Below are 16579 nucleotides of genomic sequence, written 5' to 3' on the forward strand. Positions count from 1 at the left end.
GCAATTTTTTGTTTTCATTTTTATTTTCGCATTTTAAATAGAAAGCAGCAAGTAAAATTAGATAAAGTCCGTATATCCTGAACGTCTGCGAACACACACGCACACACAGCCATGCACAAACATAATTTTGTGTCAGCGTATATGGGACGTGGATGAAGCATACTTTGAGGCGCAGTAGCGCTGTTTTGCACACATTTTTACATTTTTCTGTATTCTAATTTGTCTTTGTATGTATTTTTTCATTCATTCAGATTTTTATGTGGCATATAAAAGTATTGTTTTCTAACTGCTTTCTTTTTGCAAGGTCGTTCGTTTTTTTATGTTTTTTTTTCGCAGTTTGCATAGTTATTATCGGTCATGGTCTTGGTCTTGGGCAGCGAAGGGGAAGAAAAATGCCTTGACGGTTTTTTTTTTTGTTTTGGCTACGTTTTTCTTGCGCAGACACTTTCTAGACAATTTCAAGTTGAGTAGATGATTACTGTTTTGTTAACGTATGAACAAGGGGGTGGGGTGGAGTGTGATGAATTTTAAATTTATTGTGTTTTCTTGAATTAGAAATTTTTAAATTTTCTGGTGAGCAGCTATTTTTTACATACTTATTTTTACTTAATATAAAGCAGTGAAGAATTTAAGTTTTATAGCTTCCGTGACTATTTGCTTACTTAGTCTCGTAGATATCTGGCGAAGCAAAATCTACGGATGTTTTATTTTTACGGCGTAATCCGAATGATGGAATTGTGGAAAGATGCCTACCTTCTAGACTCAAGAGTGCTACAAAAAAACTGAAGCTCGATTGTTAAGCCTTAGGAACTCAGATATGCCTAAAGCATGTCACTCAAGCTGTATGTATGTATATCTCAAAAACTTCTGAGACTTGTTTTTGTTATTTAAATGTAACAACAAACGGGAGTTATTCTCCGAACTCAAGGGGATCTCGTATTCCCGCAAAATTCGTTTCTAGGCACCGCAAATTTTCGGATTCATATACGGCAGCTTTCTGCCAAAGAATTGTGAACATCCACAAGGCTCCGCAAAACCGGAGTGGAGTGTGTTTATTTCAAGCCCTCTTAAGCTCCTGAGCAGGAACTCCTTTTCTATACCCGAAATATAAAAAAATATTTTTAAAGTCCTCTGGTGCTAGAGCAACGTTTTGAGTTTCGGGCGCTAGCCACTGATGGCAATTGTAAAACGGAATTGGTTTATGTAGCTTTTTACCAAGATTGCTTCTCTAAAATTCTCTAATTCTTAAGATGTTCATTCGACTAGTATCTCGGAAACTATAGCACCATGGCTAGCACAACTGTTTTGTAATATCCCTCAGGATAGCGTTATCATATGCCAAATCGGTTCGTGTTTTGTTGTTGTAGCGACAGCACTTTGCCCTGTCTAGTCAACACATACTTTTATGGATGAGACGTGACGTGGCAAGCTTGGTTATACTGAAAGAGCGGCTGTTAGTCGGGTAACTTCCGAGTAATATGCCTTACCAAACTTGCAACAGCCCTTACTTCATCTTCAAAACTATTTTGCAGCATTGTAGTGCCCTGAACTGGTAGTTAGCTCTTGTGAGTTTGTTGTTAGTAAGCACATCGAAAAACTTGAAAAGAAGGCGGTTGATGAGCCTATAATTGGCTTTATATGATAACATATTGATTAATTACTAAAAAGCCTTCAGTTGCAGTTTTCCGTTCGCGCATCGCTCCCAGTACAAAACTCTACTCATATAAATGGTTCAGACGAAATTAGTTTTGCCTCCTTTGCCGTCCTGGCTCAATCGTTTTCTGTGGCTTGGTTCGCAAGGCTAAGTCTTTGGGCCGACTTGTATAAGCAGGCTTGTCTCCATTCTTTCAGTTAATACCGAGAGCTTCCCATGCAAAATTATCTACAAATGCAATTATTTCTGAGTGGGAGTGGCTGGGGAATGATTACATAGTACCTCTACCTCCCTTGTACATATGTATGTGTGTACATACCGTATCTATGTATTTAGCTTGAGCTTCTGGTAACACAAGGAATTTCGAAATTGCTATTAAAGCCTTTAAACGTGTACATATGATTATGTACAATTAAACTCACACATTTATCTAACGATCTATCAAACACTTGGGGGTAGCTACCATGTCCTCCTTCCATAAGGCCAAATAAACACAATTCCCAAATTCGGGTATGTGCCCGGATACTGGGGCCGGGGTAGCGCATGTTTTGCGCTTAGAGTGGGTGTGGTAGAAAAGTAGGACTCTTCGTACACACACACATGTATGTACTTAAATATAAACCAATTTAAACATGTGAGTTGCTAAATAACGGGACGTTTTAGGCTTCGAATTGTTAAACTCATATGTGTCCGCTGCAAACATTGTTTGTGTAGCAGTACAGAGCTTGAATATGGTTTTGCTTATTTAAAGGTGTTTGGAAGCTCATACTAAAAAATGCTGTTGTTCTTGTATGAGATCTAAGAGTGCATGTATTTTGATGTTTTTATGCTTGTTCCCATTTCGAATGCCTGCATCTCCACCTCAAAGAACACTGCAGTTAAACCAACTATTTGTAAAATACCTTCAACACCAAACCCAACTACCTACTCAGCCAACTGTTTTACCATTATACCAGCAACTGCTAACATGAGGACGTCACATTTACATCAGGAAAAAGCAGTCGCATACCAGTGCAAAAGATACAAGAAGTACTGAGGTGAACTTCTGGGGCCGAAAGCAAACCTACTTCTACTTTTTTCCCGATATGGACTGTCATCTCAATGTATATTGGAATCAATTTCCATAATTCCTTCTCAAATTTGGAGAAAAACTATTTGTAGTGCCATCCTCAGATTTTTAATTCTGAAACGACGTAAGCGCTTTGTTTCCAAACCAAGAGATGACGAAACAACTCTTAAATTAACATCAATCGCCGAATCAAAACGTATCCACTCTGTCTGAGCTTATTGCTTCAAGTAAATGTTTAAGGACATTCTTCCAATGCCATGAACTTAGTAGGGTTAGAAAATGTCGTAAAAAGTATTCAAAGTTCAGCCGAATCGAACGACCGTCAGTTAAGTGAATTAATAAAATTTGTTGAAAAAGTCTGCCAGAGACTTTCCAAAGCTTTGCTCTGTAAGCTTAAAACATTGTAGGTCTCGTCTTGTCTTCAGAATATTTCATTAGTCGATTGAGAATTGTTGTTCAGAGGCCAAAGAAATGAGCGAAATAAGGAAAGGTCAGGTAAATTAAAAAATTGCGAAGAGATTTTGTCATGCGCTTAGTAAAAAGTGGTGTGGGATGTAAGGTTTATGTGGACCGCAGTAAAACTGAGCTAGTTCTTTTTACAAGTAAATACAGGACTCTTACCCCACGGTTGCCGTCCTTAAAAGAAGTTTCGCTTATATTATCAGAAAAATAGAAGTATCCTAGGTTTTGTTCTGGAAATGCAATGGTTATGGAATCTTATTGATGAAGACAGATTCGGGAAAGCGTTTTGTCTGTCGCTCAGTATAAGTCTGTCCTTTTTCAGACTATTTTAATTACAGTTGAGTTATTATAGTTCTAGTTTCACGTTTGCAAACTTCCATCTAGTTTAGGTCTATGCAAACAAGCTTATCGATTTTACAGTAGCGCGACTAGCACAATGAAAGAGTTGATCCACAAAGTTAACTCAACAGATGACAGTTACGGTTACGATGGGGCCTATTTCACTCACTATGCAGGGAGTTCCACTTGTGGGAGTGAGACTGTTTACAATTAGATGGCAGTTTTTTGTCGTGCAAGCAAATGAAACGTTTCTGTACCTCTTTGTTTCCTACTCTGAGATATAACAAGCATCGAGATTTTTTGTAAGATATCTGAAAAATGAAGATGGGGGTATCCTATTATCATCAGCCGTTTTGGGGTATTTGAAATGTATTGCGTTTCATAACTTAGTCCCCAACTGCGCTTTCTATACAAAGTTGTTGGATCAACTTGCATTATGTACTATAGTCAACCAGTGTTTGAGTTAGGGTGTGGATGTGGGCCTACAGAGTTCAAAAAGGTAACAATTGTTACAGTGCTGCCTGGAGTGGTGAGTGACGCTAGTTAACAGGCATGCCTATCCCGAGCGCAGCCTACTTAGCTTGACCCTTGAGTATTCCATGTCAATCTAAGTGGTTTGGTGGAGCTTGTATCTTGATACTGGCGAAGGTATGAGTTCCATTGTGCCCGTTGATAACTGCTTGCTACATATCGATTAATATTCACAAGCATTTGTGTTCCCATTATTGGTACTAGCAAACATAACATTAGCATGTATTCATGTGCATATGTGTATATGGTTATAGTTGGTTAATTGGGGTATCTATCCCCGCCAGCTCCTGTTGGTGCTTGTTTTGCTGCTTGCAACTATTTAAACTATTCCAAATGCCTACTCGCCTCATACGTATAAGTCTTTAATAACTGTTACCCCACCGTTCAACAACATATATGTAGTACATCAAGTCACTGGTGTATCAACGACCCACCTATTTGCGTGCTTTTGTCCAACATCCATTGTATATACCAGCTGTGCTGCTTGTCGGTCTCTATCCTTTGTCGACTCACGCCCGTTGCTCTACGATGTCATCCATCCATGTAGTATGCTTTAATGTAACATTTTGTTTTTGTTTTCTATAGCACTTGCTATTTAATGTTGCTGCTATTATTATTGTTGTTGTTGTCTACATTGGTGAAAGGGGTTGTTCAGAGCTCATTCGGACTCATTCCTTTCTCGCTTTTGCGCTGTTGGGCCATTGCTGCTGCTTTGTTTGATTTTCTGTTTGTTGTTTTATTGTTATTCCTGTGCCATACACCAACAGCAACAGCAACGACAGCAACAACTCAAATCAGTTGTATGCTTTTGCATTGAAAATTTTGTTAAGTTTGTCGAGAGTCGGTATGTGACCCGGTCGTCCATAGACACATTGCCATTTGATGACTACCTTAGCTGCAGTGTAGACGTTCTTTTGCTCTTCTCAAAAATAAAGCGCTTAAATGCTTCAATTCGAAGTTCAATAAGTTCAGCTGAAGAATTTGATTGGTTTTATAATAAAAAGGTGGTTTTTTGCTATCTCAGAAGTTTGTGGTAAGTGTTGAACTTCTTTTTTTTATTTGTGGAAATTTATCAAGTTACTGTTCATATTATAACATCAGCGCCCAAATTCGCTTATTGGCGTTGTTTGTGCGTATAATTTATGTAGCTCTATTGTGTTGATATCGATTTTTGAATTGGTAGGATTTGCTTGAAAATAAATGAAACTTTAAAATTGTATTAGGGCTAGGGCTGGGGGATATATTTTTTGTACGGTGGTATGAAAAAGGTATGACAGATTTTGGGGTACGTGAAATTAAATTTCAAAATTTGTGATGTGAGATGTGAAGTGTTTAAGTGGAAATATCATTTTAGCGAAAAGTTGAACGAATAAGATTAATTAGGGAAATTGTATGAAAATGTATGTGCGAAAACATTTATGGGGAGTGGCTTCTGACAGCAGGATAGAAAGGTCGCGTTTACTAGAGTAAGATGAGGAACGGCCATTCATTTGAAAAAGGCATAAAGGTCGACGCTGAAAACATCATTATACATATTCGTAGACGACAGAGCTGAAAAAAGTTGCCCAGCTAACCCTAATAATTATAATATTCAAATTTGTGTGTATATCTCGGCAACTAACAGAGATACAAACATAGAATTTACACTACAACCTTTTCTGTCCGTTTTTTTTAATTCTTAAAATTTCTGTTTGAATAATTATTGCCGTAGTTTTTACGTTACGCGCGTAGAAAAATATTTTAGGTATGTGCGCCTACAGACTTTAAACTATATCTTGAAAAGTGTTTGAGATACGAAGATAAAATATGTGCCAAAATCTTTTCTATACACATCGAAGCTGTCCTTTAAAGTTACATTGAAATCATTTTATGTATGCCAATAAAAATTCTTACTATTTTCTAACTCCTCCCCTCCTTTGTTTCTTTACTTTCAGGCTTCTTTAAAGAAATCCTTTAATTTTGACGACGACGTCGATCTGGACGATGATGATTCTTGCTCCGACTTTGATGATGATGAAGATCCAGACAAAATAGAAGTACCAGGTAAGTGTGAAAGAATTTGCTAGCAAGCCCATGTGAGAACACAACTTAAAAGTTTGAGCCTAGATCTAGAGCAATGGCATTTCGTCAGTTAAATTTTTTTTCGATATTTTAAGTAAAAATTTCTATGAATTTTGTAACTGAAATTATGCAAACAAATCTCGTTTAGAAAATATTCGAAAATTCTAGAAAATTTCATGAAAGATTCGCACCTTTTATTTGAAGTTCCCTGAATTTTTTCGAGTGTACAGTTTTGTAGCTCAAACAATTTTAGTCTAGCAGAGCACAAGTTATAGGTTTCTCAAAATTCGCATTGATTTTTGATATTTTTTTTCGAAGTGTGTTTTAGACTTCTCTATACAAAGTGTGATATTTTTTTCTTGGTTTGCCTACATTTAAAAACTTAGCCTCGTTTCACCTCGTTGACTCTCTTTTCCATTCTCTTCTACTTTACCTTACAACTTTCTTCTTATTATTGTTTATTCCTCATTCCGTTTATCTCCCTCCCCACACCCACTCGCACTCACCCACCCCACTCGCACTCACCCACCCCCACTCGCACTCACCAACTCCCACTCCCAATCAAAGTCTTGCTCTCGCGCTCACTCCCATTCCCCTTCCCACTCACTCCTTCTCCCACTAACACTTCCACTCTTAGACCCACTGCCGCCCCCTCTCACGCTCCCTCTTTCACTCTCACCCCCTCTATCTCTCTTACTTCAATTCCTAATATGTATATTGAATCCCTATATCAATATGGCATACCTGCTTCACTTGACCAACCGATTTCAATATCTTTGGTTTTATCATTTTTAACGTCTACAAAAATACATATTGAGACTGACGCACATATGTACAATACTCGCAATAAATTTTATGTATAAGATTAAATGGTTAGTACAGATGTTCTCCTGCCCGACAATATTGATCCCTGCGATGTATCTACTCTCCCTATTGTCATATTGTTGCTTGTGCAAAAAAAAAAAAAATTGGTATCTTCTTGCCTCTTACTCCTGCTCTCTACGGTTGATCCCTGTCTCTCTACACTATCTTCCCTCTTCCACTTTCTTCATGTTTCTTTCCTTTACTCGCATTCTCTTTCCTCTTCCTCAAACTCTATTTATTTAATTTCTCTTGCTTCCTGTCCTTCCAATCTTTCCCTCACACTTTCTCCATTTCTTAGTCCCACTTTCTTTCCCCTCCCTCACCCTTCTTCCCTTCCACTTCCTTTTCAAAAATTAACGTGGTCAAAGAGGTACCATGTACCACTGCTACAACAATAACAATAGGTCGAAGGGCGTTAAGTCCAAAGTTAAAAGAAATTTTCAAAACTCAAAAATCTTAGATTAGGTTTTGGGGCCTACCTTTTGTATCTTGCTTTCAATGACATTCCAAGTCTGGTTCCATTTGGTTATTTCGTCTTTATCATTCATGTTTTCAGGTCCGGAGTAGAACGAATTTTTAAGTCGGAGTTCTTGCTACTAATGTCTCTCGGGCGCGACTCAAACATATTCTGGTTGCTCGTTTTGTGAGGTTTTTCTGCATCTAATGTGTATTTCTTGTGCCGAAATTCCCGAGCTTAAGACGCTTGGGAATCCTGAATGGAATCAATGTCTCCCTATCTGGGCTGCCTTTTCGAAAACACCCTGTCTTGTCTCAAAATTTCTTTGAAAAATATGCATCTCAACATTTCTTTCATAAACGCCTGAGAGATAAGACGTTTTTGAAAAGAGTTCTCAATCTTTTAGCCCCATTAATTTTGGTCTAACACGAGGTCTATCAAAATTCGTATTGATTTTTTATCAATTTTTTTCCGAGGGCTGTGTTCGATTTTCCTTCATACAAAGTGTGACTTGTTTATATGGATGAAAATCTAAACACACTTCAGAAAAAAAATTGTCAAAAATCAATGCGAATTTTTAGCGACCAATACTTTTTAAATTGTTAGACTAAAATTAGTTGAGCTTCAAACCTGCATACTCAAAAAATTCAAAAAAGTTTAATTAAAGGTTCGAGATTATCCTAAAATTTTTCGAATTTTCGATAACGTTTTAGAGACTGGTTTGTATAAATTCCTTATAGAACTTTTTTCTTAAAAAAAAAATTTAAGTAACGATTGCTATGCGGCTGAAAATTGGCCGCACTATTACTAAGTTAAGGGCAAATTATTGGTGACTTATAACTATAAAGCCATAACCAGATAAAACAGCTGATCGAACCTACCTTATGGAAATCAATGTAATCGATTAATGGTGCCATACCATAACGCTAACTCGATTACATTGATTTCCATAAGGTAGGTGTGATCAGCTGTTTTATCTGGTTATGGGTTTATGATTATAAGTCACCATTAATTCGCCCTTTAAGCCTCGTCAGTGGCAGCAGATGTAGGAAGTACTAGCTGTAGGAAGAAACGGTTGAGCACGGTCTATGTTTGTGTCCAGCGCTAGCAAGGTCAAGGCTCCAGCTACTAGGGGCGGCAGACCTCGAGGCAGTAATTCAGCTGGGTCCTATAGTACAGAGTTATTCGTATAACATATGACTTGGTACCTATTTAGGTTTTTTCCGTTTTTCGTCAAACAAATTCCGGTAACACCATTGACACCATTCGGCCCATGCGAGTTCTTTATTGACCAGCTAGTTCAACCTAATGTAAGGTTGCAAAAGCTGCATATTATGGAATTATATTTCAACTTCTTTCTGGGACAATTTTTAAAATTAAATTAAAAATAAATGTAAGGCGCTATAACCTCCCAAGAGATTTTGGGCCGAGCTTCCCTTCCAATTTGCGTCGTGCTCCTTTTTTAATTTGTTCCTACAAATTGGCGGGACGGGATCTACCTGTTTTATGCAGACGCTACCATCACACCACTGTGGCCGCCAATTTTTGGTGTCGAAATTCTAGCACAGTCTCATGCAAATGAATAAGAGGTACCCCCAAATTTCATGCTTGCATACATATTACATAAAACAATTTGTCTAAACCCCCCACCCTGCCCACGACTGCCTTTTATATTTCTCCCTTCACAGAATCACCGAAGACCCCTCCGCCTACACATAATCCCTTTTCTACAAACATTGTCCTTAACTTAGAAAACTTCACGTATCATGGCGCTGTAAATGTATGTATGTATAAAGCTCTGACGTACATTTCATTTCATAATTAAATACTTTAAATTTGCCAAAGATATATTCATTTGATGTGATGAGCAGATACGTAACAACTCTTCCACACACACATCCAAACATATATGAATATGTGAACCCAAATATTTATCTATAAAACTCAACCAGTTAACTTATTTATGCATATAATGAAACAACAAATCCAACAAACGCACGTAACACCAACCACCCATCCCCAAAACGCCATCGAAACACCAAAAAAGAGGCAGATGTGGAATGGGTTGGCGTAGTGGGTTGGGAAATCAAAATGGAGGCAACTTTTTGTCAGCAGTCACAGAAGCTTAACTTTAAATTTTCGTATAAACTAAACTCACAAATTTAAACACCAACGCCATTAACTCCAACACCAACAACAACACAACCCCCATCAATGGGAAAACAAAAAACAACGCAACACAATGCAGCCTAAAATTCGACTCAAACTCACGTCAAAAGGAGACATACAAACATATTTTCAAAAAAGGAACACCGCTAAAAACCCCAACACAAAACGAATTTCTCATATTTAATCGCAGTCGAGCACACACAAATGTATGTATGTTTGTATATTTGTACAACGAGTATCTAGATTCTAGAGCTCAATAAAGATGTAGTGTGGTGATGCTTTTGATAGCGTAAACTGTTGTGTTTTGGGGTTTTGCTTTAATAACGCTTGAAAGTATGTCCTGTGGGCCAGTTAGTTGAAAGATTGCTTCAATGGGTTTGTTGTTTATTAGAATCAAGCCAACAATGTTCATTCAATATTCTAACAAAATAATACAAAAACATGTGTATTCGAAAAGTTTATGCAGCATTACCCTCTTTGCGCCACTACGCAACTGTGCAGCTTTGTGTGTATTCCCAATGCATTGAGCTATAGGGTCCTCTCCAATTGTTGCCATTTTCAAAAATCAACTACACAAGTGTTGGTATTCATTTCCATATACCTACCAATGTATATGTGTGTGTTTCTGTTGCTTCGTGCTCGAAATTCTTTTGCTGCCCTCCCCACTGGCTGTTGTTGAAGTTTGTATATTCTTGTTGTCAAAATTTTCGTGCCCAATAACTTTTCTCATCCTCATATCTTACAATTCCAACTACTGCACTCATATTCTTGTGTGTAGGTTTCAAAAAAGTCTCATCACCTTTTGTATTCTGTTATTAGAACCCATATTTGCATTTATACGAGCATCAGTTTTTCAGCTTTTCGATTGGTTTTGGTAATAATTGGACAATGCACATTGCATTTGGGGTCAAGCTTGTATAGTTCTTACAAATTTTGTAGTTGCATTGTGAGCAGCAATGCTTTCTAGGATGAACTGTATGTCAATGTGTATGTTGTAGAAATGTGTGGCAAGTTCTGTGGTTCTTCTGGTTAAATTTTTATATAACTTATTGCTCAAATTGAAATAGGTTGGTTCAGATGGCCAGTAGGAACAAGATAGAAGGAGGAATGTTCTGGATCTCTCGTTTTACCCACCAGCAGATTTAGACCGAGGTTAAGTTAGGTTGAACTAACTGGTCCGTGAGGATCTCACATAGGCGGAAGGATTGCATAATGTTACCAGAAGTATGCTCAACGACCAAACTGAAACCTATGTTATAGAATAACTCCGTCCTTTTGAGAAATACTAGAAGCTCTCTTGCACCTATGCTTCCTGCTTGTTCTAGATCTGACAGCTGTGCCACTCCTAATGGTTGGAGTTTTAGCCTTACGAGCCTAGGGTATAACACAAAAAAACGCGCTCCTCCAACCCTCATTTCCTACATCTGCTACCACTGACAAGGCCTATTTTAAAAGCATGTGACGCAAAAAGCAGTAACCACTCACTACAACCCCTCATTTAAATGATACGAGTAACTTTGTGAGTCTACAATTTGTAAGACCTGTAATTGATCTTCGACACTTTGAAGTCCCGTTCTTGGTTCACGCCTTTCCTTGGGTGATAACGTGCAGCTCCCGCCTTCTTTTAATCTTGACCAATCTGATTTGAATGTCTACAGTTTAAGGATTCCTTAGACTGTTTAGATTAAGGTCGAGCTTCGCTTCCAATTTGCGTCGTGCTCCTTTTTATTTATTCCTACAAATTGACTGGACAGGACCTACATGTTTTATGCCAACTCAGAAGGGCAGCTGCAATCAGATAAGATTTTCATGGCAGATTACACTTGGAGTGTTTGTCAAAAAACTACGGAGAGGTGACTTCGCTTAGAAAAACTTTTTCTTTCAATTTTTAATGACATGGGACTTGCACCAAGGATTTTAGGTGTAGTAGGCGGAGCACATTACCGTCACACCATGGCCGTCGTCCTTTAAATTACGATAGATGAATGTCCTATCCCAGTATTTTATAAGTAACAGGGCATTCTTCAAACAAATTCTGAGATTGAACCTCGTTCAAGCTTTGCTGTTACAGCCCGCATAGGTTGATTACCCATTCAGCCTTCGGTATATTCGCAGTTGATAATTATTTTTATATATCAAAAAGGTTCTCCGAAGATTATAGCAGTCCTTGATGGAATAAGAATCCATCCATTTGGCTTGGGTCAACGGTCAAGTAATAACTTCACATCTCCCCTCTGGACTGCTTAAATGTAGTACATGTTTCACTCCCTTTAACGTGTAGTACATGCTGAAAAAGAGCTGGTAAGTCACAAGAACCTTACAGCTATTATGATACTTAGCACGTGTGCTCTTGAAAGTATAGAGTGCCATATCCCATACAGGACTTTAAAATAGAAGACTAGATAACAAAATGTTTAAATACAAAATGTTAAATGCATTAGCTTTGGAGTAGTAGAGCTTCGGAAAACTGGTCGGCGTTTACCTTCATGTCATGTGAGCGCAGCGATAGAGAGTCAGCTAAGAAGGCAGTCAAACAGTTAATGCTTATACCTCAATCAGAAAACATCTCATGAGTAAATTCTATGTTCAAACATTCTCTTTGCACACATTAACTACTGCAAAAAAAGTTGCGCTTGTATTCGAAGCTCTGCTTGCGTTGTACAACCCTGTATTAAATTGTTGACAGTTCTCGGCGGGCAGAAGGTCATGCCCTGACTGGAATTACCATCTGTCTACCTGGATTAAAAGCCCGAACCCTCCTCTATCATCTATGTATAAGTAAGCAAGCGGACCGATCAGACGTTGCCCTACCAGTCACTCCCACTCCAACTCTAGCCCCCACTCCTAATCCAACTTTTACTTGCACTCTCATTCCCACTGCACCCCCACTCATGTGTGTAATCTATAATAAATTTTGGATACCTTCTTCATCTAATTGCGAAGGTATATCGAATGTAAATTTTTGCTAGTAGGGAGTGTGGCGAAATCGATCAAGACGTTTTTCTCTCTGTCTCTGTGTGAAAATGGTATAAGGGTAAACCTACAATTTAAGTGCCGAACGAAAAGCCTTAACATTTGTTTTATAAAGTTTGGTTTAAATTTTCAATACTTTTTCTTTGTTCTAACCTACTTGAAACAGTTTGAAATGCCAATATCTGACAGTCTCTATGTACTAACTGTCCTACGTGTGCTTCTCTGCTTTATCTAATAGCTGACATTTATGTATTGTTTGGAGAGTTAGTCTTTAGTTTTACATCTTTACACACACATCTGCACTTTTTTAAGCACATCCCACATTCAATAACCTCACCCTTGTGTAGGCCAACTCTGGTCGCTGCATCGATTTTTATATGTCCGAGATCAGTAGTTATCCATGCCTACCCCCAACTCATCCAAAATGCACATTTTTGCTGCTCCCATTCACACCTTTAGGTTACCTATATATATCTCACCTCCCTTCTTCCTCCCTTTTCGAGAAATATGTAATACATGTTTTATAGCCGAATATTGCAGCGTTTCTGCAGTTGGTATCTATTCTACTCACATCCTTTTGTGTATATATTAGATTTGCGTTGTAAGTATGTGCATACGTATATTGCGCTCTGCATTCATATGTTTACATATACATATACGCAGTTGGCGATCCAAATTTGCTGAAGCCTGCTCTTGTTGTCCTTATTGTAGTTAGTGACTATTATTGGCCAAGGTATTACTCCTTCCACCAATGGGCAAAAGCATTCCTTGCAATTCCTCTCATATCTGATTTAATTCTACAATACGCATAAGCCAAACCGATGGACTTGAAGGGGGGGGGGGGGGGGGGGGGGGTCCATGAGTGTGCATGCTAAAAGCTTATATTTGATTGCTTTTACTATTGAAAATTTGTGAAATTTGGAAACAGTAGCTGTTAATCTATTGTAGACACACACACACGCTCTCATGCTTTATTTGCACACCAGAAACTATGTAGTTTGCTTTATAACTATTGCTTCCGTTCTCTGATAATTAATCTACATAATCCTTGATCTTCCGCCGCTTATTATGCGAAATTTGTCCTCAAGCAGTTTATCAATGCTTAAACGTCCTTCTTCACTTCTCATGGTATACTGCTCAATAGGAGGCTCCATTTCGACTGTTCTGTGGTGTTTGTTACCTTCAACGCATCACAGCGTAAATACTGCGTAGTGATACAAGGCGATGAATTATTAAGCTAAAAATAAGGTGAGCAGAGTAGACAGAGTCCTGACGCCTCGTTCTTCATTATACTTACAGAGGTCACATATTAAAGTATTCACAAAATCTCTATCCGGTAAGTGAAGGGGACCAGCGAGAACTTATTGCCAGCCAGAGAAAGTGTCTAGCAAATGCTTTTTTAAAGCAGTTGACTTTCGTAAATTCCTGGATCTTTGTACGATACTACAGACTGCAGGAAGTGTGTGGACTAGTATAGATTTTCTTAAGACAGTCAACCAAATTATGAACTATTTCAAATGTCCTGGAAAAATAGAGTCCAGATATGATTTAAGCGATTTAACGTGGCTAGTACCTGAAGATCCTGCTACCAAAACGCGCCGGAGAGACATTCGTCGAAGGCCTATAAATTCAGCAACACCACTGATCTACTGGTTCGTTGTCTTTGTGTTTCCCCATACTCCCAGGTTTCTTAGGACTATAAGGCATTCAATAAACAAACGATGTAATTTTTTAAGGTTACAAGGAACGCTTAATCTAGATCCGTTTCAAGTTTAAACGTTTAAACTTTTTCGAATGCATTCTCTAAAATCATTTATTGCATGGATGTTTATGTGAAATTTAGTGAGGGATTAATTTAGATTGAACTGGCCTGTCAATAAAGGCCTCACATAGACTGAATGTGTCCATAGTGTTACCAGAATTTTGTTTGACGACCAAGTGAAAAACCCCAAATTAGGTACCAGAACTTTTTTACGATATTAGATAATTTCGTCCCCTTGGCAAATACTAGAACTTTTCTAGGACCTATCTCAATTGCTGCCTCGAAATCTGGCAACTCTGCCGTCCCTAGTAGCTGGAGCCTTAACCTCGCGACCGCAGGACAAGAACACAGAACGTGTTCAACCTTTTCTTCCTGCAGCTCACACTTCTTACATGTGCTGTTACTGATGAGACCTATTTTATAAGCATGTGACACCAGATGGTATGGAGGGGGTTTTATACTATTATTTTATTCTTAAATTTTGGTTTATAAACACCAGCTCTTCTTTTACTATCCTCTAAATTCAACCACTGCATCAAAATCATCTCTTTCTCCCAGGGGAGAGAAATATTCTCATTAGGATAGTAAGTGTACCGACAGACCAGTTTAAGCAATGATGCAGTTCCTGTTATGTTAAGTATGACCAACTGAGGTTTTCGACTTCTTGAACATTACAGCAGTTTGATACTGATTTGCTTGAACAGGCACATGAGGCTCTTGTTGCTTTGCGATGACATTTCTATCAAATACGACCCCTAGACATTTTGCCTTTCGGGGAAAATCTCGATTTGGTTGCCAGAGATGTTTTCCTCATGACATATTTTCTACACTGTGCATCCACGAACGGTCGCCTCCTGAATGAAATCACCTTTTCTTTGCTTGTGGCTATTGGATTGCAATTCTCAACAACCTTATCCAAATTTATATACAGGGAGTACATTGAGTGGGTGGCCTTAGCTCATAAAGCTACGCTCACTAGGTTACATAAATAAAATATTTCCAATAGGTGGCGTACTTTTCGATGTGTAAACATCTTTGCTCGCCCTATGGGGGAATCCTGGATGCCAGAGTAAGGTATAAAGTGTAAGCGAAAGCATAGTCTTTGCAAGTGCTATGCTATATTGGGGATATTTGTATAATATAAATGCGGGCATAGTGTGGGGTAGTGGTATATTGTATAGGGTACTACAGAATGTGTAAGCTAGACGTAGGTAGTGGAATTGGTATGATGTATGGAGTAATACAGAATGTAAGCGTAAATGTAGTCACTACATTGCAGCAAGGCAAGTGAAGACAAGGAACGGCAAGTAAAGTAAACGAAAAGAAAGGAAAAAAGGGAAGAAAGTAAAGGAAAGGTTTGTAGTACGTGTGTTATCGACGAGATATATATATAGACGAGTTACCGAGTTATTTTCGAAGTGTTATGAATTTGATTTCGATTACTAATGTTACCAGTGACTAATGTCACGAGTACTTGGTACTCACACCTTTTTTATTTATTACGTTGAACTACAAAGGAACACGACTTGTCGTTAATTAAAATTTTCATACCTTTCAATACTTGTCTGCAGGCACTTCCACTAAATTAAGCACTTAAATCAATTAATAAACCTTAAAATCTCTTTAGTTCCACACAAAATAATCTCTGCCTTTATTGGCTCAATAAAAATTTACAAAGTAATTATCATATCAACCGCACATCCACTTTCACTTTCATTCACACAATCGCCCATCCAATTCCATCAAACGCTCGTACTACTATTTGCCACTTTATGTGTGAAAATACAATAACAATACAAACAATAACAACAATACAACTACTTATAGCACTTCTCAAGCGAAAAACACTTTCATTTTCATACAAAGATTTTCCTAAAGCAATTAACTACTTCGACTTTACACGCATAGCCTATACTTCTCCACTTAGACTGTCCAATATCTCAACCAAATTGGCCACAAAATGTACTTAAGCTATTCAACTGTGAGAAATGTAAATATGTAAAAGACTTGCAGGCATTTAAAATGCAAATTATAGGTCATAGAAAAATGCATATTTGTAGTCATATGTGCAATGCTCATTCATATATATGTACATATGTGGCTTCCGAATCTCATGTCCTGTCGTGCCTTTGCTCAAGTACTTAGGCTGTGACTTAAGAAGTGACTGCTGACTGTCAAGTTCAACATTTTACGAATTTCTTAAACTCTAGCCGTCCATACATTCTTCGTTTGTTCGCA

The 16579-nt window shown here is 38.1% G+C and overlaps 1 protein-coding gene across 1 annotated transcript in view; it reads left to right on the forward strand.

Moving 5' to 3' along the window:
- Positions 1-16579, forward strand: part of sno (strawberry notch) — a 69776-nt gene that overhangs the window by 11934 nt on the left and 41263 nt on the right. The window contains exon 2 of the mRNA XM_067779890.1: positions 5990-6098. Within this exon, the coding sequence (XP_067635991.1) occupies positions 5990-6098 (109 nt within the window). The remainder of the gene's footprint in view (positions 1-5989; positions 6099-16579) is intronic.

The sequence above is a fragment of the Eurosta solidaginis genome, chromosome 4 (genome assembly GCF_040869045.1).
Source record: "Eurosta solidaginis isolate ZX-2024a chromosome 4, ASM4086904v1, whole genome shotgun sequence".
NCBI lineage: Eukaryota > Metazoa > Arthropoda > Insecta > Diptera > Tephritidae > Eurosta > Eurosta solidaginis.